The 25,499-nt window shown below is 38.4% G+C and overlaps 1 protein-coding gene and 1 long non-coding RNA gene across 2 annotated transcripts; one reads left to right on the top strand and one right to left on the bottom strand.

Moving 5' to 3' along the window:
* The first annotated feature begins 1,584 nt into the window (after positions 1-1,584).
* Positions 1,585-2,779, top strand: LOC114159495 (uncharacterized). Its single transcript, XR_003598592.1, has 2 exons — positions 1,585-1,800; positions 2,093-2,779. It is a non-coding gene; the product is annotated as an uncharacterized LOC114159495 (long non-coding RNA).
* LOC114159493 (sodium channel protein type 4 subunit alpha B-like) lies at positions 2,284-22,200 on the bottom strand. The gene is made up of 30 exons (XM_028041457.1): positions 22,050-22,200; positions 19,911-20,094; positions 19,698-19,835; positions 18,908-19,026; positions 17,772-17,861; positions 17,340-17,468; positions 17,136-17,227; positions 16,105-16,347; positions 15,956-16,019; positions 15,736-15,877; positions 15,323-15,665; positions 14,153-14,391; positions 13,904-13,975; positions 13,717-13,815; positions 13,264-13,620; positions 12,977-13,163; positions 12,686-12,882; positions 12,426-12,522; positions 11,504-11,658; positions 10,046-10,219; positions 9,817-9,939; positions 9,446-9,730; positions 9,299-9,352; positions 7,897-8,031; positions 6,937-6,996; positions 6,575-6,845; positions 5,842-6,463; positions 5,613-5,757; positions 4,666-4,743; positions 2,284-4,543 (listed from the first exon to the last, which is right to left on the bottom strand). Exons 2-30 carry the CDS (start codon positions 20,040-20,042, stop codon positions 4,418-4,420), a joined length of 4,968 nt encoding a protein of 1,655 aa, XP_027897258.1. The 5' UTR covers positions 20,043-20,094; positions 22,050-22,200; the 3' UTR covers positions 2,284-4,417.
* Positions 22,201-25,499: the final 3,299 nt, after the last annotated feature.

Genomic DNA, 25,499 nt, shown 5'->3' with positions numbered 1-25,499 from the left:
GTAACAAATGGAACATTTTTAATTATTCTAAATCTATTGATGATTTTTAATTATGGTCAAAATGTGATGTTTCGCACTGGTTTCTCAATTGTCAACTGTATTTTGTTTTGTTTTTACTTTTTACTTCTTTATTTTTTTATTTTGTTTATGTTTTTTATTTGACATCCTTACGATGTAAAGCACTTTGAACTGATTGTTCCTGAAGTATGCTACACAAATAAACTTGATTGGTTGATGTGTGTGTTACAGTGTGTATACTGGTGTTTGTTACAGTGTGTTTCTGTGTATTACTTTGTGTGCTCCAGTGTGTAGTTGAGTTGTGCATTCTTTGTTGTCGGGTCCAGATGAGCGCGACGTCACGGTTTTATAACCGCCTGTTTGTCAGAGTAAAATCATTGCATTGCTCTTGTTTATGAACATATTGTCTTAAATGCCACTTGGTTTATTAATGATATGTGTATCACAGAGACATTGTGGCCTTGATCTCAGTTTAAATATTTACATTGTTCTTGTCTCCATGGCGATGCTGTCACACTGACCACTTCACCTGTACAGTGAATCTGTGTCCTGCAGCAGATTCCCTGCTTAACTTCACTGATAATATTTGAATTAAAACATGTGAAGGAGACGAATGTTCAACGTTTTAGTCTAATTTTAGATGTGAAAGCCGAGGCTGAAACTGGATCTGTGCTGTCTGCAGATATTCATGAATCTGATGCATCGTCAGACAAAACTTACAACTTATTGTTTTAATTTTTGGAACTTGATCCTGGACACTAGTGAAAGTTTAACAAGAAAAAATCTGCCTGATTTAACTTTTTAACAGAGAAAAACAAACGTTTTATTCAGTGTAAACTTATGGTATATTTAGTTCTTAAAAATGCAAAAAAAATATCACTTTTAATGAGTGTTTGATACGATTTGGTTGTAACTGAATATTTTGTGTGAACTTGTTTCAGTCAGCTAAAAAAACTAAAAATAAACACCAAGAGATGACATCACAGCTCGTTATTATCACCTGTGGAAAGAGACACGTCGTTTCCAGTCAACACAGCGATGACTCGGGGACTGAAGTAAAAATACTTAAGTGCAAGAAGATATTTCTACTTTTGTTCCTTACTTGAGTATTTATTTTTCTGAAGCCCTTTTACTTTCCCTGCAATTTCAAGAGAAATAAATGTATTTTCTATTCTTTTTTTGCAAATGGCACGAAATTCCATTATGAAAAATAACAACAATAATAATGCAACAACTTGCAAAACTACAGTGATGTATTAGGACCATTGTACAAAAAATTATTAAATTTAAACCAAAAAGTCATACATTTTGAGATTAATCTTGGAAATTTTCAAGAAAAAGCTTGGAAATTTCTGAGTTTCAAAATTTGAAAATTTCCTAGAAAAAATATACTTGAGATTAATCTCAAAATTTTCTTTCCTTTTGTTTTAGAAAAAAAAAATTACTCAGTTTCAAAAGTTGAAATTTTGCAAAGATTTTGTAGAATTGTTTTATTTTTATATCTGAGTTTCAAAGTTGAACATTTCTGACTTTTGAAACTCAGCAAATAAAGTTAAAATTTTCCAAAATGTATATGTTTTTCCAGAAATTTTCTTAGATTAATCTCAAAATGTAAGACTTTTTTGTTGAGTATTTGCTCCTCCATTTTTTCGACCTGCTGTGCTAGCACGACCTCATAAAAACCGTTAACTCGCCATTCGGTTGGATACCAGTAACTAAACTAGGTGGTTCTGGACTTCAAGAATTTTGCTCAAAACTTAACAAAACAAAACACTCACACAGGTAAGCTTGTATTTTTAGCTAATAGTAAGAACTAATTTAGCATGCGCTGTTGCTCAGTTTATAACGTTGATAACGGTTTTGAAACATGTTAACAGCATTAGCAGCCGTTAAGCTAAGCTAATGCTAATTAGCGTCGGATAATACACAATTCTTTGCCGTTGTGCTGATAGTAATTTAGAAAGATTTACCGGGGAAAATCTTGTTCTAAAATTTTAGAAGAATAACATTTTACAGTACTTCTGTTCACTGAACTACTATTACTTTCTTTGTATGTCGATGCCTAGCCGTGAAGAAGATTATTTATAAGAAAACACAGAAGGAGCCATTACAGCGAGCTTTCTGCAGTGCACTATATATTACAGTGTAAGTACAATAACTTTTAATTTTCATAACTTCGTGATTTAATTGTCGTAATAATATTAATAAATACATATTCCAGTCTGTGCTTGCATGTTGAACAAGTGCTAATATCCAAAATCTGGGTAAGGTTTAAACAATGTGTTTAATGCTTACTGAAAAATAATGGTAGACAAAATTATGCATGAAATATTGGATAACTACAATAACAAGTGAAAGCTACATGCATTTCTGCAAACAACAACTGATACAGGATTTATAACAATGTAATTGTCCAATTGTAATTGGAGGGTATATAGATAAATACAACAAAATTCCAGTAACAAACAAGATAATGGAATGATTAATTCAATGATTAGTTTACATGATTAGTTCACAGTTAGCTGAGTATGAATTAAAAGTATAAAACCAATTTCTTCATACAAGTTAAAAACTACAAGAATAGGTTAATACTTTCCTTTAAGTCTAAGACAACCACTAATTAAGGCATTACAAAGGTGGTTCATCTGGCCAGAAGTCATACAATTCTTTGTTTTTTTGTCATATGTATGTCTTGCATTCAACAGAAACATCTGAAAAAACAATGCACAGTTACAAAGGAACACAATTGTCTATAAAAAAATTAAATCAAAAACAGATATGAAGTTCATATGTTAATTAAAATGTTTCAACTTCTTGCTAAAATGGAAAAGTGGTTTAAATCAAAACAACTTTTGTTAAATACAAGTTTGGTGGAGTATCAAATCTTTCAAAAAGTATTCTGCTTCAACAACATTTCTTCGAGTTATTGTTGATGAGAGCTGAAGTTAATTGAATTTGTAGAAAAATGCATAAATCGATTGGTAAAAGAAAGAGTGTTTGTCATTATATCACTGCTGAATGTTTGCACTTTATTATTATGTATTATTGTATTACAGTGTGATATACCAATATTGCAATATCATTTGGGGAAGCACCATTGCATAAAATTTTGGATCTTTAAAAGAGATTTGTTAGAATTTCAACTTGTTCAGATTATCATTGTCTTTATGCTTCTCTGTTTAAGAATTTACAGATTCTTACAGATTTTTCTTTACAAGATTTATGTAAGTTAGGAGGCTGCAGACTCCTTGCACATTATTACTGACATCCAGAAATTTTGCACATGCGCACAATGCTGGAGTCAAAAAGGTGATTCTTACATGGGGTCCATAGCTGCGCTGCAGCAATAGAACAATTCCATCAACAAAATGAAACCTGAAGATGCAAGTATTATTAATTTAGTGCCATGAGCCACATCAAAGGGAAAATAACACAAAAAAACCCACTGAAGGATAACTCAAAACCATTTTTTCTCTCTCTCTGTGTCGGCTACGCTACACATAGGTTCATTACCATAGCAACTGACAATAACGCCACTACATGTTTGAGGATTCAACACTGAAAAACACTTAAAGAGCGGAACATTCAGTCTGTTAGAGCTTTATGACTTTAGGCTTGATGTTTAATTTCCGATTAAGAATTGATCGTTGTGGTAGATTAGCTACCGGTGCTATTAGCTAATCTAGCACCGCAGTGGTTGATTAGCTAAGTTAAACCCCTGCTCTACTGATGATCTGATGATGTTTAGGTCGCCTTTTATTCATTTTTAACTGAACCGAAACACACCACATTCCACGCCACATCTACATGTTACGGTTGTCAAAGTCAAGCTAGCATAACGTATCTACTTCCCTGTCCCTTGCTATTTTATTTCTCCTACTTAAAATTTTTTCTGACCTTGTTATCTAGTTGTGATAGAGTTGACAATTAGTAGTAAAATACTGTGTCCATTTTGCTTTTAAATATCATCTGTACATTTAAGATTTAGTGTGGCATGTTGACAACTTGACAGTTAAAACCAATGGTAGTCACATCGGCGAGCAGCTTTTTGTCCTCCAGCAGGGAGATGAGGGCGGGATCTTGCACGCATCACGTCACGTTGCAAGGAGTCAATAACAAAGCATTTCACCCACTACTTTAAATCAAATATGCAGTTTCGTTCTTACTTAACTCACCAAAGTTAAGCGTTTTATCTTCCTAACTAAAGGTCAGTTTTTTTCTCAGTTATAGGGTATCTAAAGTTTGGAATTACTTTTCTCATTTGGTAAAAGGCAGGCCTTCTGTTAAAGAGTTTTAACACTGCCTCCGTACAGCTGATCCATTGGTTTACAGAGAAATCCCTCTGTCTCTGGTGGAGACAGATTGTCCCCCTGGCCGCCTGTCCCTCTGGCTTTTCCCTTTACTGGTAGGACTCCTGCTTGTTCACTCGCTGCTGAACGTGTCTCCTGTAGGCTCTCTGGATCGCTGTCGCTGCCATCTCCTCGTGTTTCTTTCGAAAGGTGCTGACGATTGGTCTTAAACTCTCCTGAAAAAGGAAATAACTACATTAATGCAGTTGGATAAATGATCTTTTAAATATTTTGTACTCTCTATGAAAGATAACTTAGATAAGTCAAGACTGAAACAGAAATAAGATTTTGATAAAACCTCTGAAGCAATGTTGGCCATGAACTTCCACTCCACGGTAGACTTTAGTTCCTCCGTTGCCTGAGATTCACCAAAAACCTGAAATTATTACAAAAAGAATGTTAACAGAACAAGCTGTCACACTTTTTAGCTTCCAATTTTTACAGAAGTGTAAAAGATTTTTAACCACAAATTCAGACCAGTTGTAAGTTAAAACTTTATATTGATTAAAGAGAGTACCCAGAATTGTATTGATTTTGTCTGGGAATCAATAAAATTACAGATCAATCTCAATCAATCAATTAGTCAATCAATGAAAGATATTCCTGGCTTCATGTGTCCAAAGAATCAGTTTACCAATCACCTCTAAAAGATCAAGAAAGTTGTTGAAGGACAAAGTATGTAGTCTTCACAAAGCATGAATGATCTAGAAGATAATCAACTTTTATACTGTCAGTTCACCCTGATGGTATAAAAGTGGCGGCTTTGAAGGATTGCTACTTTACATTGCATTGCACTGTGCTGTATTACGCTACGCTATTTTACGTTATACTACATTATACTACGCCCCAAAACACCACAGTCACTAAGACACACATCTCTAACTGCTGCAAAGGTCAGATGTCCTGCAAATCCCAGCTACAGAAGCACATGCAAGTGTTATACCCTTACATTTCCTGCAAAAGTACAGGTTAGCATGGGTATTTTAAGCTCCGATCAGTCTTAAAGACTGTTTTCCCAGGCACATAGTGCCATTTTGTAGCATAATCAAGTAACTCGATTCCCACCTCTAGTGTTTTCACACTTGATTGTCCGATAGACCCGGTTCATTTGCAACATTAGTTACATTTTCAACCGCTGCAGTTCTTTTTCACACTGCAGTGTCAACCAAACAAAACCCTTTGAGCAACCTGTTTACGGTCTGCAGCAATCTGCCTGCTAGAGAAAAGATTATATGATGATGTTACCTCTTCAGTGAGAGCTAGCAGGACGTCCAGACAGTGGACCCTGTCTCCTTGAACCAAAGGCAGGTCCATTTGTAACAGGTTGATGGTGTTGGGTTTGGGAATCCTGAGAGGATACGGTAGAGCATCATAGAGATCCGACAGCTCACTGTGAAACACATCATATAACAATCAGGTTCACCAGGACAAGAAGCCAAGTCTCACAGGAGGTGATTCACCTGCTGGGACTCACCTGTAGTGAATAAATTGCGAAGCTTGTGGGTCAAACTTCTCCCAGGTTTTATAGAACATGTCAATGTCATACTCAGATAGTTTGTTGGTACTCTCCTCTGCGGCGGCGTTAAATATCTCCAGGATGATGGTGATGTGTATATTGACCACCACCAGAAAGGACACAATGACATACAAAGTAAAGAAGACAATACCTGCTGCAGGGCTGGCACAGTTGCCCCTGACAGATGTGCCTGGGTTTTCAAAGTCTGGATCACAGTCTGGAGGTGTGTTCAAGATGGGAGAGAGAAGACCGTCCCATCCAGCTAATGTGGTGATCGTAAACATGGAGATCATACTGTTCCCAAAGGTTTCAAAGTTAATCATGTCATCAATCATGCTGTCCTTCTTCACGTAAGCAAAATTAGACATCCCAAAGATGGAGAAGACAAACATGATGATGAAGAGGAGGATGCATAGGTTGAATACAGCTGGAAGAGACTTTCCTAATGCAAACAACAGCTTTCTAATTCCCTTAGCTCTGCGAATGAGACGAAGGATCAGGCCAATGCGAGCCAGTCGGATCACACGGAAGAGAGTGGGAGAAACGAAGTACTTCTCGATGATATCAGCAACAACAAAACCTGAGAAAGAGAAAGGACAGAGAAAAGGGAGGTAGAAATATATTGTTCTTTCTCTAATTGAAAAGCAAAATAGTTTGTTTAAGAAAACCTTCAAATGTGCTTCCTCCTTACCAACAATACACAGTATAACCACCACAAGTTCAAATATGTTCCACCCATCATAACAGTAGTGCTTTCGTAGAGCGATAATTTTGAGACAGCACTCTATGCTGAAGATCATGATGAAAACGAGGTTGACCCAGTACAGGATTTCTTCCTTCTCAGGACTCTGCTCGTCTGTTTCCACCATCATCGCCAACGTATAAAGGCAGATCAACACCATGATGAGAATGTCAAAAAATGGATTGGTCACAAGGTCGAAGACTAGACCCTGAAACTTGTTCTAGAGAGAAACAGAAGTCAAGTTGTTCAAAATTCGACCAGTGTTAACAGTTTGGTTTTATTAGAGGTCTACAGAAGATCTGTAAACATACTGTCGGTCGGGAAGGAGGTTCTCTGGGGATCCATTTTATCGGGGGTTCTATTTCTATAGGGTAAACACACAGACATAAATATTAAATGACTGACAGAGGGAAACAGAAAATTGCTCATTATTGATTCATTAGTAATTTTTCCACTGCCAAGTCTCGATCTAACTGCTTACTATCTGGGTTGGTTGTACCCCAGTACATAAGGGACAGGTGCATCACTGTTTTGGGCGGGCAGCGAATAAGCACCAGTTGTCATCGGCTCTCCAATGATGATATTTGTTGCAACACTCAGCAATGCAGAACTTTGAGCTTGTGGTTTGATGAACTTTCAGATAATCCTAGATATTTTATTTTGTCTTATAGAAACAAAATAAAATGAAAATAATCCAGTTCAACTGATTATTTTTCCTATGCGTACAAATCTACGTATATATAGTGTAGCATTTAATTTTTTTAGATGTTCAACCTTTTGGATTTTGGTGATGCAGTCAAAAGATGTACACCAATGTCCACTCACGAAATTTATTTCAAGGAAAATTCCAAGCAAAGAATAAAATGCATGATCGGCACAAAACTATAACTCTGACAGATTGCTGACCAGAGCTGTATCGTTTCTTGCTTCTTCATTACTGTTGTTCATTAGAGAGCTGTGCTACTTATACGGTTATTGGCTCCAAAAGATTAAACTCATAATTACACTCCTCCACACTGTGGTGCTCTCTTTCAGTCAATGACATGTCCCCTAGACCGCTGTTCCTCAATTTGGACCAACCAACGAATGCCATCTGTGTCAATTAAGTCGCTTCTGCGTGACTTGTACCTTTTCACACCTTTAAGTGGGTGTGAAAAATGGAGAACAGCTGCATGGGATCTGCTAATGGAGATGAATCTGGTCAAGGTTGACTTTGGCAGAACCGGTTAAATCTGCTCTAATGGAGAAGTGCCCATAGAGAAGAAACTTATCTTTGGTTTACACTGGTTGAAGTTGATGAGTGAGGTGATGAAGAGGCAGAAAGGAAAGAAGGAGCCAAAGATGATGAAGCAGACAAAGTACATGTACATGTACAGGTTGCTCTCATACATTGGCTGGGCCTCCACCTAAATCCGGGTAACCAGGGACAACATAGAAGTTAATACACCGTCAACAGTTTTATCATGTTCAACACCAATTCCAGTGCTAATAAAGCAATAGCATGAACATCAATAAATCATCAAGTCCTGGTAAAACTTGGCCGGGGCGCTACAGCAGTCCAACAGTGGCCTACTGTGTGTTTGTGTTGAAAACTGTTAAAAGTTGACCGGAAATTTGAGAATATGACTAGGTAATTATGTTATTGGAAAATATTAAAAATTATTATTACCTACAGAGTTTCAAACAGGAAGACATAAAGAAAAATACACTACTTAATATCAATAGGGTTTTTTTTGCACTTAAGTCAAATCCTAATTAAGTTATCAGCCAATGGATCGTAAAACAAACAATGTAATCCTGGGGATATTTCAAAGTAAAATAAAATATATAAAATATTACCTAAAATGGACAATGACAAGTATTTTTATGCTTAACTAAACGTTCTTATGGTCCAAAATTTAAGTGTATTTCCAAAAATCCTACCTTTTTCTTTAGATATGTCTGTCTTGTTGCAGTAGTTTAATTTGCTTATTGTGGTTGGTTGTCTTTTATTTAAGCCAATGCTGTATTTGCAAACAATACACTGATTGGATGAAAAACACTTATTTGTGATTGGTTGATGGTGTTGCTCATTTAAATAATGACAACCCTGAGACCTTATAAAACGTAAAATAACGCTGCCTTCAGTAATTCAGACTGCTACAGCAGATCCTTCCTGCCCACAACCATTAGCCTCTACAACAACTCCTTGTAGAACCTTGAATAATGAGTTACAACATCATTTAAGATCCCTTTGGGATCGATAGAGTAATTTATTAATTCATTAAATTGAACAAGCTTTGTCAGGTTCCAAGCACAGACTTGGACCCAGTCGTGTGCCAGAAAATGTATTGAGTGAGCGTGTGAGATATGCATATGTGCTCACGTTAGTCTCACTGCACTCTCAACGTGAACCTCTAAGCGTGACCACTACTTGCGCCGAACCAAGCAAACCAGTCAGGATTTTATACTTGATGCGTACATTGGTGCAATATTCATGCAAACCTGTTCAACAAGAGCACCTTCCAAACAGACGATTTTGAGTGAAAAGTGGCGTGGATAATCCATTATACAATGTACAAGTGCATGATCAGGTATCATAATATGGAAATTGTCCAACAGGTTTATGATATACTAGGGGAAATGCTAAACAAGACCAGGAACTGTACCAGCACCAGTACGAGAAGTTCTGACCTCTCTGGAGTCCACCGCTGAATACATGATGTCCAGCCAGCCTTTAAATGTGGACTGAAGAAAACAAAAACAACAATTTTTCAAATTTCAAACCATGTGAGTTCAGTAAATCGGTATATTTCCCTTAATGTTGGCTTTCTGACTGACCACTTGCAGCAGAGACAGGCAGCCCATCACAACGCTGTCAAAGTTGATCTTTGAGATCTTCCAGCGAACCTCGGAGAAGCCCTTCTCAAACAAATCGAGACACTGGGATTTATTGTTGACTTCCTCAGGAGAGAAATACTCCTCTGATGTTTCGTTGAAGCAGTAAAAAAACTTCCCTGCAAACAGGTTCACACCCATGATGCTAAAGATGAGCCAGAGGACCAGACAGATTAGCAGCACGTTGAAGATGGAGGGGATGGCTCCAACCAATTCATTAACCATCACCTACAGGCCAGTAGATATAGCAGCAGTGAGTGAAATGCTAAATCATTCAAAAAATAATCTATCACTATTTAAACTGCCAGTCTTACCCTCAAGCCCTCAAAGCAAGACAAGACTCTTAGGGGTCTCAATGCTCTCAGAGTCCTCAGAGATTTGATAGCTCCCAGCTCAGAGTATCCCAGGATGCTTGCTGACAGTAACACCAGAGAAACCTGAAAAATAACTTCTGTAGATGAGTTAAACCTTTACAGGAAGGCTCTTGGTGAAGATATGAAGGAGTATATATGCCTTCACAGAAAGATTAATGGCAGTTCTTACATCTGCAATGAGGAAATCCAACCAGCACCAGGCACTGGAGAAGAAGGTTTTACATCCGTAGGCACCCAACTTGAGAATTATCTCCACCACAAACACAAAGTTGAAAACCTGATCTGCATATTCCAGAATTATCTTGATGTCCTGGCGCTGCTCAATGTAGATGTCCTCAAAGGCCTGTTAACAAAATTTGGTGTTACCAGCTGGACAATTAGTGCATTGGCAGGTTTTTAATGGATAAATCTCATTCATTTAATCTGTTATGGTTTGATATTCACAACTGTCATCTAGTAGTGTCAGAGATAGATGCCAAATGGAAGACACATTGGAGTGAGGATGTTCTATCAGACCCATGTTCTAAGAATTGGTACCAAGCCCTATTGAAAATCACAGAAGAGATTTAATTTAAAGAAGGCTGACCTGAGAGCCAATCATGAACCTACAACAAGACTAAGAAATAAAAAATATCTTGAACATTTGTTGACACAGATAAGCCCAGAGTTATTCATTCCCCTGGCATATTTAGGTCTACAATACGGTATACCCCTGGGGTTCTCATTGGTTACGAATCACAAATCTCCATGACTAGCTAAAATCTGTGACTTCAATTATGACCCCTCTCTAAAATCTCTTATAACTGCCTATTATAATTGTTCAAACACCAAATATACCTTAATATGTATGAATGCGTGCAGTGGGAACTAGGGGTGCACAGATTGCAGTTTTCTGGACAATCACAGATTACCGATTTTTAAAAAGCCTGGAATGCCCATTTCTATTTTGGTCAATACCCATTTTTTTTGTCTAAAATATTGCTAAATAATAGCAAGAAAGTCACTGCAACAGTGGGGTGACAAAAGAGGACAGTGGTAGATTTTTAGGTCCTTGCTGAGGTAGGTAAGTTTGGCATTTTGAGAAGCCGAACTCTCAAAATGAAGTAAATCGGCTGTCCGATAAATCGGTGCACCCCAGGTGGGAACCCTCTTAGCACTACTGCAGAAGGAAAGATCTGCAGTCTTCCCTTTACAGGCAATCAGTTCCAAAGAAAAGGAATGCTGCTCCTAGGTTGGCTGCTTTGCAAACTCCAGCTAATAAAAAGTCAAGTAGCATTTAATTTTAGAGTTTCCATTACACAGAAAAATAGAGGGATCAGATGGGTCTTAGTTTGCTGTTATTTGTTTTTATAACATTCTCTTTTTTAGAAGGGGTTAATAGAGTCAAATCATCTCACCTGTGTCTGTTTAGCAGCCATGTTAGTAGTCACACTGTCAGCCATGCTTGTAGTCCACAGCTAGCCATGCCAACCATCAGATTAGTTTGCTCAAACCTGCTCAGCCTCATTGAACCAACCAATAAAACAAGCTTCAGAGTAAAACCCTGAGATGTTACAAACATCAACACATAAACAACAAGGGATTAGATCAGCTAAAATGATCTTAAACATTGTTTGATGGAGTTTACCAGGGCTGCACTGCTCAGCAGGATCACGGTGATGATGAATGACTTAAAGTACTTGGACTCTACGATGGTGATGCAAGTTTTCCTGATATATAACCAGATCCTTCCTATGCTCTTGGATGTGTCTATATCCAGGCATGGACAGCAACTGTAACACTCTGAAATAAAAACATACAGTTTAAAATATTATTGTTTATGGGGCTAAACGACTGTATAGAATGGGTCTTCATACTGCTGTTAAAATACCTGCTGAGGACCTGTTCACACAAAGACAATTTTAGCTGTGTCCACAAAGGGTTTTTGTCAGTTACAGTCGTTACAGTTGCAAAGTCTGTAACTTGCAATAATGTCTGCTTCCATTATTGCACGATGGAAGCAGACAAAGGAGCATACTGAACTGCACTGACGTACATTGTATTGCTCAGTGGGAACAAGGAAACAAGGCATATGCATGTATATAAACACAATAATGACTTGATGAAAAGAAATGTGAAACCGTGGAGGAGGATTTTTCCCAGAAAACCTGCTAAGCCCAGTGGTAGGGGCACTATGGCAGTCCACCAGCCCACTGCTTTTGTGTTAAAAAGTGTTACAGCCAACGGGAAGGTTCAGGAACGGCGCAGTTGGTGTCCCTAAACCTGCCTCAGGCCAGTTCATTGCCTCAACTACAGTATAATCTTTACTATAACCTTTACTGTCAGTGTTACTGGTGTATAAAAACCCTAAACAAACAATGCTTCGCCTGTTGGGGGAGCAGGTAAAGCCCGATGGCCCACTAGACTTATAATACAGTGGGGCATTGTTTGAACTATTTCTGCAAATAACTTAATGTTCTTATTCTATAGATAATCCACTGGGCCCAGTTAATTTTAAGTCCAATGATCACCTTCTAAGGTAGTAGACATTTTTCTGTTAGTTCACTTACTTTCTGTGAAACAATCATCAGGAGTGTCTTCTGCCTCTTTTACTATGGAGATTACAGGAAATCTCTCGATGTCGCTGCAGTCCAAAGACTTATCACCCTAAGCAAAGATAGACCTTAGCATGAACAACATACAGTATTTATTAAGAGGTTCTTCCTGAATGCATTTAAAAGGCTCCAGAGGCATTTATTATCTATGAATGTAAAGGGAAACCACTACAGCACAATCAAGTCTGTAACAGAACCAAAACCTCAAATTTTACTTGTGCAAGCTGTTCATCTTGGTCATCCTCCTCATTATCTTCATCATTTTTATTTTTAGATATCTCAGAGTCAGACTTGGCTTCAGAGCAGATTTTGGTTACTTTGGGGTCTTGGACTTTTACCACCGACTGCTCTGAATTCACAATTGTCAGAGGTAAAACTTCCTTTGACTTGTCACCTTCTTCACAGATTACATCTAAAAACATAAAATACAAAGAAAAAAATAACTATGAAGACCAAAAGAAAAACCTTAAACTAATGTTTATGCTTTAACAAGTATCTGTTCCCACCATTTACATCTGAGTTTACGTTTGTTTTCTTTCCCACCAAAGTCCAGAACCAGGCCTTAGTCCTTGCTGTACCCCTGCTGATCCGGTTTATCACAATCTGGAGATTATTTTCTCCTTCATCTTCTGTAACTGCAAGATTATCCCCACTGAATGAGCTTAGCAGCAAGGCTATGAACAGATTCAGGACCTGAAACAATGTCAGAAACATATTGATATCCTGAAAGTGTTTAACAATTGTGTGTAACAATTTAACAACAAACTCAGAATAGAAAGCGACTTAGACCTACCACTAGTTTTCCAATCACCAGTACCATCATGTAGACAATCAGACACATAGGCTTCCCTGCAACTTGCATACAGTCCCACATTGTCTCAATCCACTCGCCACACAGAATCCTGAAGATGACGAGGAAGGCATGAAAAAAGTCGCTCATGTGCCAGCGAGGAAGCTCACAGTCCTGGGCAATGCGGCAGACACAGTCTTTGTAGCTCTTTTCAAACAACTGCATCCCAAATACAGTGAAGATGAAGACAATGATGGCGAGAACCAGCATCAAGTTCCCCAGGGCTCTCAAAGAGTTGCGGATAATCTTTATCAACACCTTGAAAGCCGGCCACGACATGGCTAGCTTAAACACTCTTATCTGGACATGGCATAAGGAGGCAAACAGAGACATTAGGACAGATTAATACAGAAACAAGGTCACTTTTTAATCATGCTGAGAAAATGATGAACGGACCAATCTGAGGGGCCGCCACACAACACTATAAACATAAGCCAGTCCTAGCTCCACCAGACTCATGGTGACGATGATGCTATCAAAGATATTCCAGCCTTCCTGTAACCAAGACAACAAGAGACTGTAACCACGGGAGTTTCCGCACACCATCACAACTATGCCATTAGTTTTGAAATATAATCCTGACCTGAAAGTAATGATATGGATCCATCGCCAGAATTTTGAGAACCATCTCAGCTGTTAAGATCCCTGTAATCACCTGGGGGTCAAATATCACACGTTAGATAATTTTACCTCTTAAACACTAACATTACAAGCTTGTTGTCCAAAACTAAATAACTTCATTAAATATTACACTGAAACAAAACATCAGTCTTCGTTTGGACTTGGCCTCACTACATGCACTCTAACTCAGTTCCTCCTCTCTGTTACTGACCAGGTTTCCAATTTCGATAAGCTGTAGAAGCTTCTCAGTCATATAATAGTGCTCAGTGGCCATCAAGATAGTGTAGAGGACAATGCACATGGTGATGGCGACGTCCACAAATGGATCCATGACAGTAGTATGCAGAAGCTTTTTCAACCATCTGCAACAGCCACAACAGTCCCACTTCAGGAAGGTGTCAGCAAAGACGTACCAGCGTGAAGAACGTGGCTTCTGGTTGTCCTCTAGGTCTGAAACACAAAGCTGCTGAGTAAGTTAACATTTACATCCCGTGCTCAGAATAATTAAGCACCAGGTACAGCTTTTTTTTTCTTAATCTGCTTATTGTTGCTCTTCGGTTTACTTAATCTTTGGGATTGTTCCGGAAAATTTAAGATAAATCTAACTGAATGGCTAAGTTTTAGAGTACTTGTAATTGAGATGAAGCCAGTTGACAAATGACTGATTTCACAGATATCCCCCATCTTGACCAAACTTAAGTAGGGTGGACTTCTTTCCTTTTAACAAGAAGAAACCTCCTACTGAACCAGAACAAGGCTTAATACGAGTGCAAGAAATAGAAGTCCAGTGTTGGACTTCCAGCAATGGAATAATGACAGGAGCTTCAGCAGGAAGAGGAATCTTAGTGATGTCATGAAAACTTGTATCAGGGAAAAATCGCAAACCATCTTCCTCTTTCACTTATTGCTTGGGAGGGCAGCATTGCAGAGAAGGCACACTACTTTAAACCCTTCCGGCAGAGAGAACGCCAACTACATGTCCCAGGAGCTTTGGGTTTTTTATTAGGTATTTTTTGGACGGCCATAAACCTTGAGGCTAATTTTACTCAGAAGTCTGCAGAAGGAACCATTTTATAGATTTTTAATTTATTTAATTATCACTGTAGTTATAATTGTATATTTGAGAAAGGTTTTTTGTATTTATTCCATAATTGTGCCGTCACATATTACTTTAAAATCTATGACTCGGTCAACAATAACTGAGACTGAACTACTTGGCTAATATTTTTTTCTGATGTTGAATGTCTTGCCCTATCTCAGTAGTTTAAATATAAATGACTAATTTATAAATAATTGCCCTAAGCAATTATTATGGTTATTTATATCCAAAACTAGACACCTATTGCTGCACAACACCAAAATAATCAGTGTGTCTGTGTACCATCCCTGGTAGCATCTTCCTCATGTGATGCGGAGCCGTTTTTCTCCAAGGGCGTTGCCCTCTGGACCGTCTGATGTAAAGAAAACAAATATTCAGTTTTGTACTGAAAAGTGATGGAAGCTTTCTCTCCATCACATTGTACCTTCTCTTCTCTCTTCTTTAACTCCTTAAGGATGCGGGCATACTCTTTTTCTCTCTGTTTGGCCTTGACGATGTTGGCCCTGTTTTGCTCAGCGTACGCCATGACAACCACCGCCAGGATGAGATTAATGAGGTAGAAGGAACCAAGGAAGATGACGACCACGAAGAAGATGATGTAGGTTTTACCTGCAGCTCGCAGCGTCTATGTAGATAAACAGAGGTGAGATGACGCTGGGACTAGCCTCAGCATTAGGGAGATGTTGGGTACTGACCATGTGGAAGAGATTTTCCCAGAAGTCCTGAGTCATGAGTCTGAACAGAGACAGAAACGCCCAGCTGAAACTGTCGTAGCTGGTATAGTCATAGTTTGGGTTTCTCCCTGCCTTCAGACACATGTATCCATCTGGACAGGTCCTGGATACACCATCATCATCATCATTATCACCATAATCAATAATGTTAAAAATAATAGTAATGTTTTCTTAAAGCTACCCTGCATCAGAGCTGTTTCCACACAGCAGGGCATCAAGTTGAACAGGTGGGTAGTAGTGATTTTCTGTGAGACACAAGGACAGGTTGAAGTTCGCATCTTTTCAGGTGGATGTTTGTGATTTCTGAGGTAAAATACTTTGACATGCTACCTGGGTTGTTAATGTACTCGTAAAAATCGAAGTCACTGCCGTTGTTTTCGTAGGAACTGATGTTGAAAGCTCCTGATGTGTTGCTGTCGCTTGACAGGGTAAAAACGCATTTTTGTCTGAGGTCTCCCATAAAAAGCTGTAAACCAATCAGAGCAAAAACACTGAGAAAAAAGAAGGTCAGAAGCATGGCATCACGCAGCTTCTTCACTGACTGGATGACAGCGCCAAAGATTGTCCTTAAACCTGCAGAGAAAGTTACAGAACAATTAGTTAGAAATAGTCAGTTAATCATGTAGGGTTTAGTTTATGAATGATCTGTTTTTTCTAGGTGCAGTTGTACGTAAAAAAAAAAAAAAAAATCTAAAATGAACTGTACAAAAGCCATGATGATATGCTTAGCCACATTATATAATTTATCCACATGTTGTTTATATGGCTTCTGGAAAACATGCTGCCCTAAATTGATAATTGGTGAACATTTTGCGAAACGGCTGTTCTGATCTAAATGTCTTGGCTTTATTTACAGAAAGCAAGAAAATATTGTTGTTGAGCTTCTCTGCTGCGTATTTGAATTCACCGGATAATTCAGGGGTGTTGTGAGTTTGGCGAGTTTCACGCTGTGTGCTAACGAGGGTAGCTTTTAGTGCTAATGATAATCTGGTGAACTGTGTCACTGTGTACATCTCCGGGCAGGACACCAACTACAGGCTGCTACGCCACATAGTGGAGTCTCTCTGATTGGTTGATGCTCCAAACCCAGCTGCAAAAGTTCCATTTTTCCAGCTCCAGCGTCGGCCATCTTGTAGCTGCGCTCAAAGTGCTTCAAGCGCGCAACGCCAGATGCATATAATGCTTAAAATGCTCAGTGAGACGAGCCGTAGAGCTGCCTCCACATAGACTTCGCATGTAAATCAAACTCCCCCGACACTCAAATTGTATTCATTCTGAACGCAGCATTTATTCTGTCAGTTCCAACAAGATCATGACTCCTACAACCAGGCATGTTTCTGTAATGAAACGGACATACTGACCAGAGAATACTGTGATGATTTTCAGGATTCGAAGAACTCTGAATGGCCTCAGTGCTGATACATTTCCAAAGTGGACAAACTCTGCTAGGTATCTGTAAAACAGAAACATTCCTCATTATCTTCTCGTTCTTCAGCATCGTAACTAAGTTAATATCAACAAATCTGAGTGGGATGCAATCTGTCCAGGAATGTTTTAATTCTTACATCATGTTGATGACCATGAACTCCAGCCAGTTCCACGGGTTTCTGAGGTAGGTGAAGTCTCCCACACAGAACCCTCTGGATAAAACTTTGATGATTACCTCAAACGTGTAGATCACCATGACAACATATCTGTCCAACAACAGGAAGACATGAGCTGAGACAAGACCCCAACATACTGAGCATCTGTTTACATGTTCTGCATAGGTCATAGGTCACCTTTGGCATTTGGTTTTCAGTACGGATGCACTGAACTGAAAATATGAGCTAATATTATGGCGGATAACCAATATTAATTGATATTATATATGTATTATGGCAGAAATGAGCTTCCATAAACTAAGTCTATGTGTTTCGGTGTGTGTGTGTGTGTGTGTGTGTGTGTGTGTGTGTGTGTGTGTGTGTGTGTGTGTGTGTGTGTGTGTGTATGCTTACTCCACTGTCTTGCTCCATGCTGGAGGGTTACTCATGGTCATGAACACACAGTCAGTCAGGATTGTCGCCATGATGAAAAAACTGAATAAAGTTTTAGTTTTAAGGAAAATGACCAGTTTTCAGCTCAACAAGAACCCTTCAGCTGCTAAATAATCTTTCAGTGGGTTCTGAAAGCTGATTGGTTACTCTAAGTCACATGGTGCTTTTATTTAGTCATTTCTTTCAGGTTTCTGGTTCTGGCTCTATTCCAGTTCTGTCCCTAGTTCTCCTGTGACTTTGATTCTGACTCCATTCTGGCTTTTTTGTGGTTTATTATACGTCTGTTGCGGTTTAGTTCTTACTCTTACCGGGTTCTGTTTCGGCTACATTGTTTAGGGATTGTTATTATTTGTTGTGGCTCTGCTCATGTTTTTCATAATAGAGCACAATAATATATCACATCTCTACAAACTTAGATGGTCTCCATAATGCTTTCAATTATGACCAACATTCTGGAGGTAAAGTCGGTTAAGCGTTCCTGAAATGCGGCGGTCCAAAACTGCGGCGGTCCAAAACTGCAGTTTCATGTGATATTCCTATCACAACTCTGCAGAATTGACCTTGGAAGGTTTTTGCAATATGTATGTCAGTTGGTCAACTGATGATTAGAGCTCATTAATATCATCTTCTGTCTATTTCCTTGAGTCTTCAGCATGTCCATTTATCTGAAATCAAAACCATGTTTCTTTTGACAGGTACAACCTACACTGCAAAAACACTGATCTTACCACGTATTACCAAGTATTTTAGTATACTTGAAATAAGATAAAACTAGCTTACAAGTGACGTTTCAGCAATATTTAGGAGCTTATTTAAAGTCAATAATTTCTAAATATTGATGAAAATTTTCCTGTTCCATTGGCAGATTATTTCTCGTATAATAAATTTCCTAAATCTTGCTGAAGAGTCACCTGTAAGGTAGTTTTGTCTTATTTTAAGTGTATAAAGATATTTGCTCTAGAAACTAGACAAATTTTACTCAGCAAGATTTTGTGTTTTTCAGTGTGCTACTGCTCTCTTTAAAATTTAACTATTGGCTTATTAAGAAAAGTGTTCTCAAAAGAATCATAGTTACATGATAAAGACATAAAGGATATGAATGGATGAGGATCCTGATGGAGAAGATCCTCAGAAAGTTGAAGGGACTCAGCAGGTAACAAGTTGGTTCGGCGTTGAACCTGTAGATGGTTTTTCCTTTACTGAGAACGATAAAGGTCTGCAAAGACGCAGAGGAAAAACGGAATTACATCCTAATTCAACTTAAATCATTTATTTGTATAAACCAAAACCAGAGTTATGTTCATCTTTGAAAGTCAACCTTATTCAGGGTGACTGAAAACCATCACAGGTAATTTGATTGCAGTTTTAAAAATCATATGAATTGGGTTTAAATTGACTTTCTGGATAATTTTTTAAAGTTTCTTAGTCATTAACTTTAACTTTTGAACATCATTGCAATTAGAAAGTTTAAAAAAGTGCAGAAGTCAAATGAAAAAGATTAGATCTGACAGATAATTGGAAGTTCAATTTGTTGGACCAACTAAACCTGTAAAGTTACTATTGATACTGTCTGATATTTATTGATTATTGTGGAGGAAAATAAATATGTTTTGGGTAAAAAGAAAGGTATTGTTTTTTCCAGTTGCTAGAAAATAACTTAAACTTGGTGAAATGTCGAAAGATTGAGTTTTCTGGTTTTATTTTCTGTCAGAGGCTGTGCACACACTAGAAAGCCACACAATATTGATCGGTCTTCAGTGTAGAAATGCTCTATTAGGTATGGAACATTTAGGACTTTGAGATTTTGGAATTGCTCCACATTCGGCTCTGAATTTTTTTAAGAGAACTATTTTCGAATTCTCTGAAAATTTCAATGGAGAGTAACACCTTGTGTGATTGGTAGAAGGGGTCCATGTCCTCCAATGGGATGTTGAGAAACTCCTGGGCCTGGTCTTCATAAAACAACGGGAGGGGCTTCCCATCCTCCAGATCACCTGCTGGTTTAGGAAGATACTTCTTTGCTATCTGTAAGAGAGAAACCAGTCAGACCAGGATTAGGGTTTGTTATTGTCACATAGTACTCTGATTGATTATCCATACCTTGATGTTCTTATCCTTTCTGATTTGCTGCTCCTTTGCTTCAGCTTCATCCTTTCGCTGAATTTTCTCCAGTGAGGCTGGTGTGAAGCATCTAAACACCTCCGTACCAACAGGGGGTAGCAGAGGGACCATATTGGCATTTTCGAGTACCACCCGAACTTCTGTGCTGCCTTGCAACCGCCTCCTGACAAAAGGAACGGAAAGGGTTTAAAATATCCCATAATATACATGTTGGTGCTGTTTTCCACACAACTGAACAAAAGAAATAAGTCTAAGAACGTCAACAAAAACATAAACGTGAAGGAAGGAAAGGAGTGGCTAATTTTATTGATGCTATTGCAGCGAGTATAAGCGGATGCTTTAGTCCTTCCTGAATCACAGATAACACTGATCACCTGATTCATCTGATCACATGACTCTCGTTTACTCATGTAATTTAATACATGCAGGTCTTGGAGATCTGTCGACTGGTTAGTCCAGTTTTCGACTAATAGTACAGTTCTGATGGGGTGGGCTGATATGCAGCCCAGTTCTCGTACGGTGTGATTGGTTCATTTGCGTCTCATGACAGTACAGCACCCACTCGAATAAAAACACTTGGTGACACAGAGAACATTGTTAGATTTCATATCATTTGGGAATATGAGAGCTCTCTTTGTCTCTGCCAGGAGTTGCAGTGAGGAAAATAGGAATTTAGTTTTTCTGGCCAGATGTGGATTGTGAAATCACTGCAGATTCTTTCCGTTTCAAAATAACAGGAAATCACAAGAAGACAAAGTTTCAGTTGTTCTGATCTACAACAGATGTTCACCAGTAATGAGCCTTCCTGCTGTGTTTTCTCCCATGAGCAGCTTCTGATCAGAAACAGCTACAGGACCTTTGATGCAGTTGTATTTCAATTTATGGTGTAAAATTATGGAAAAAGTTAAATGAGGAGTTCAAAAAGAGTAACAATTTAATACAATTTAAAAGGAAAAATAAGAGGTCATTTTCACAACATGGAAATATGGGTGGGAGTTAGCACTAATGTGTAAATTGAGGCAAACACATATGAATGAGTGAGGGTATGGATGTATGGATGAATACATTTAGACATATGTAAGCACAGATAAAATGGAAAATTAATCAACCTATGTTTATTTATAGCTGAAACTATGGCATAAGTTTATGGGGTAGGAGTTCATAAGTTTTACTTCTCCCTGCTCCTTTTCGAGCTTGTTAAGATTGTTGTAGTAGAAAAATACAGTACAGACCAAAAGTTTGGACACACCTTTTAATTCAATGAGTTTCCTTTATTTTCAGGACTATTGACATTGTAGATTCACACTGAAGGCATCAAAACTATGAATAACACATGTGGAAATATGCACTAAACAAAAAAAGTGTAAAACAACTGAAAATAGCCCTTATATTCTAGTTTCTTCAAAGTAGCAACCTTTTGCTGTGATTACTGCTTTGCACACACTCTGCATTTTCTTGATGAGCTTCAAGAGGTCGTCACCTGAAATGGTTTTCACTTCATAGGTCAACCTGCCCTGTCAGGTTAATAAGTGGGATTTCTTGCCTTATAAATAGTCATGAAAATAAAGAAAACCCATTGAATTAGAAAGGTGTGTCCAAACTTTTGGTCTGTTCTGTGTGTCTTTTGCATTCTTTGTTCATGTGTGGGATTTTATACTTCTGTCATGTTCGAAATAAATAAAATTCATTCAGATTCATTCATTTATTCATTCAAAGCAGAATTAGTAGTTTATGAAAGAAAGCTTAGGTTGAGTTTTGGTCAAATTTACCCAAGTTTGTCCCCTTGGTAGCTTAACAAAACCCTATCTTGCTCCATTGCAAGTTAGACTTTTCCAAAATCAAGGTGAATAATCTTGCTAAGAGATTAAGACAGAGATTTTCCCTGATATGTTACATTGGACACCTGCATCATTTAATGCAATTTTCATCCCGGAGCTCCTAGTCTGACCCCCTTTCTTCTTAGTTAACATTTTAGACAGTTTCCTTTTGTCCCAGCTGAGGCCTGCACTGATTCCAGTTGGAGGTTAAGATAAATCACTTCAAAATCCCTGCACATGCTCTTTAATAATAACTCAGTCAGCAACCAGAAACTTTAACTATAGCGCAGAGGACACTCACCAAACAAAACTCCCAGATGCAAAGATTGTGGATATACAAAGAAAAAATAAAGGAAAATTGATCAAAAGCAAAAAAACGGTTACAATTACAGGAACGTCCTTAAAAACCACCTCCTTAAAAAGTATCAACAAGTCTAAATGTCTGTCTAACATTTGTTTTCTAAGCTTTTATATGAGTAAATATGCATGATTAACATAAAGGAGGGATTACAGTGAAATATGAGAATTGAAGGCAGAGTCTCTGAGCTGATGTACAGTGTGCTGATTTCTCAATACCTAATCCTGCTGCCTTATATGGAGTTTCTTTCCATCTGTTCTGGCCGTGTCTCACTTCCACTCATCTACTTGGATACGAGTTGTGGGAAGATACTCAGTCTACGACTCCATAACTCCCACTTATTCAGCTCCCTCTCTGCGGCCTCTCCTTAAACAAAAGCAGCTTTATCCAAATGTCAGAAGAGCACCTATAGATTCCTAAAGCTGATAGTCACTTGGTTTGTTTTTAAATCTCCACACTCTGGATTTATAACACTGACATGTGAAGGGTATCGAGTACTGCCATGATTGTGGGGGCTACAGCACCTGAGTGAAGTTGCCCCCCCACCTTCTTCAAATAAGACAAAATTGGTGACAATCAACTCGACTATGTTTGTGCAGCAAAAATCTTTGTTTGTACTACTTTGGTTTTGAAGATATTAAAGTTTAAAGGTAAAAAATGTAAACCTAATCTCAAATTACACATTAGTCCTAAACCTAATTCATAACCCAAAGAACAGGACCTCTGCTTTGGGCCCCATAAGAAGCTGTCGCTCCTCAACGCAGTATTAGTTGAAAAGAAATTGCCCTTACAATGTATCAAATACAAGGCCATACACATTCACACACCTTATTCCTTGGTACAGTGTGTTCCTACATGGCTGTCATACAACTTCCCCTCACATCCCTCTAACTTCCTCTGATCTCTTCAACATCCTTCCTTCCTTCCTCAATTTAATCTGTTGATGGTTTCTCTGTAAAAACATCCTCCAACCGTCTCGTTAGGGTTCAAAATAAGTTCTAGTGATGTTCACTTGTGGAGAAAACACGATTCAACATTGAAGCAATATACAGTAACTACCTGGTAAATGCCGCAAGCTTAAACCCTGCGCCTCCCCATGGACAGGTTTGTGTGGTATTGTGTGTTGGGGTACCGTCAAGAAGATGATAAACTATGGCAGCACATGCGTGTTTGTTTTGTTTGTATCTACCCAGAATGCCCTGCGCTATAGTCCACTTCCTGTCTTGGAGTGGTCTCCACTTCAGCCGTTGTTTTCACGCCTGTTAATTCGGTGGACCCGGTTTTTTAAGAAATAATTTAATATTAGTAATACTTTGACTGCATAACATCAAATTATCCAGAAGACAACTATGAGACTCACACTCAGTGTAGGGGACAGAGGCTGTGCCAAAGCAGGGATTGATTTGCGTGCAACAGTTTCATAGAAAAAAACATAAGGCTACATTAAAGATTATATTTACATTATTTACCTTTGCAGCTTTCATCCAGTTTGAAGAAACAACCTGAAAGGGTTTCTGCTCACTAAATAGAAAACCCAGGAGTTTTCATTCCTCATCACTCTGAGGGAACATGCCAATAACACCAACATGCTTCCAGAGAACCGTGTTCCTTTTCTCTGGGATGTTGCTTCACATACTCATGCATGTGAGAGTAATTGTAGACGGCAGAATGCTGGCAGACGAGGTCAGAAATGTTTGGCATTTCCTGCCTTGGTCTTTGCAGTACAACTTGTTTCCTTGGTGATGCAACCCACTGACTTCCCATCTCCAGCGGTCACTGGGTGAGACACAGACCTGACACAGCTTACAAGTCCATGACTGAGACACCCAGGAAAAATTACAATTCATGATGCACAGACTCACACCTAAGGACTAATTAACCTGAAAATCTTCTGCGATGAAGCCGGAGTTCCCAGAGAGAACATGTGCATGCACAGGGAGAACATCCAGTATCCATACAGACAGACTCATGTCATGATACATCACATGACCACGTCACATAAAAACCTATGAATTCAGACGAAGTCTGGACCAGTTTAGTGGTTTGACTGGACTCCACTTTGACACCCTGTTTTGTCTTTTTGACAATTAAATCCATTTAATTTTAACAGCTTTATGCTCATGCTAGTCAAACTCTGGAAATCACAGGCAATGATTCCCAACAAACCTTCAGCATGATGAGGTCTGGATAAAACCACTGATTCACAGATGACTCCTTCTCTTTCCTTCTGTTGAAGCCAAATATCTGCAGTATAAACAGCCAAGCAAAGTATTTGTGCTGAACTGATCCAACACCATGTGTATCAAACAGCTGCAGATGGTGCTCTCAGGAGGGTTGTCATCTCTAAATGCTGGAGTTGAATTTAGCTGCGTTTGCCTCTGAGGTGGCGTGAGAGACAAACACTCTGACAGTCCATGCCTGTTTCCCCAGCTTCCCTTGGAAATCTCTGTGGAGAGAAACGATCCGCAGTGTAGAACTGCTGCCAAACAGGAACGCACGCACACATTCACACACACAGACTATGTGCTGCAATCACATGTGTGTTGGAGAGACTCCAGATCAGTTTTGCCTCTGAAGCATAAAACTTTAGGTCTGCTGGAGCAAAAACAGCAAAAAACCTTCTGAGACTCTATTCAAACTCCACCTGGGACTTCATGTCAGGAAGAAGTTAGTCAGACAGGAAACGTTTTTCTTCTTATTGAAACACGCAAATTATTCAGAGAAAGTTATAAATGTGTTGTTCAGTTAACAGAAAACAATTAAAAACAACTCAACTGTTAAAAATATCTGAGCTCTTCTGGTATGTAGATTATTTCTAGCTCCATATGTGTCAGATGAGCATCACGTTCCCATTAAATTTTTAATTTTAAAAATTAAATCTTGTTTAATTATCTTCTCAGCTGATAATCTTCTGCTGAGAAGCACGTCCACTTCTTAACATATTTGTATATTTTGCAATCAGGTTAACTGTTTTATCCTGGAGATAACAGAACAATTCCATCCTGATTGATTGTATTACATCAAATTAGACTGAATTGAGTTGGAGTGAATTCTAGTTAATGGAAGAATTGAACTGCAGTAAATCTGTTTCCTGCTCAACATTAAATGGAGGGCAGATGGTGCAAACAAATGGTCTTCTGTTTCTTAAAGCCAGTTTGCATTGCTCTTGTTTCTGCATTTTTCTTTTTGCTTCTATCAGATGTGGTTGCATTTTTTGCAGTGGTTGAAACATTTTTACATTTTTGCTTCCATTTTCTGTGACTGCAGCATTTTATTTGCTGTATTTTCTGTGACACAAAACATTTTTGAGTTTCTGTGTCCCAAAATTTTCCTCGGGTCAGTAATGAGAAGGAGAGTTGAAGAAAACCATCTTTCTCTCTTCAGGCATCAGTT

The sequence above is a fragment of the Xiphophorus couchianus genome, chromosome 16 (assembly GCF_001444195.1).
Source record: "Xiphophorus couchianus chromosome 16, X_couchianus-1.0, whole genome shotgun sequence".
Lineage (NCBI taxonomy): Eukaryota > Metazoa > Chordata > Actinopteri > Cyprinodontiformes > Poeciliidae > Xiphophorus > Xiphophorus couchianus.
The sequence above is the reverse complement of the archived record's forward strand: the minus strand, read 5'-3'. Positions and strand labels throughout refer to the sequence as shown.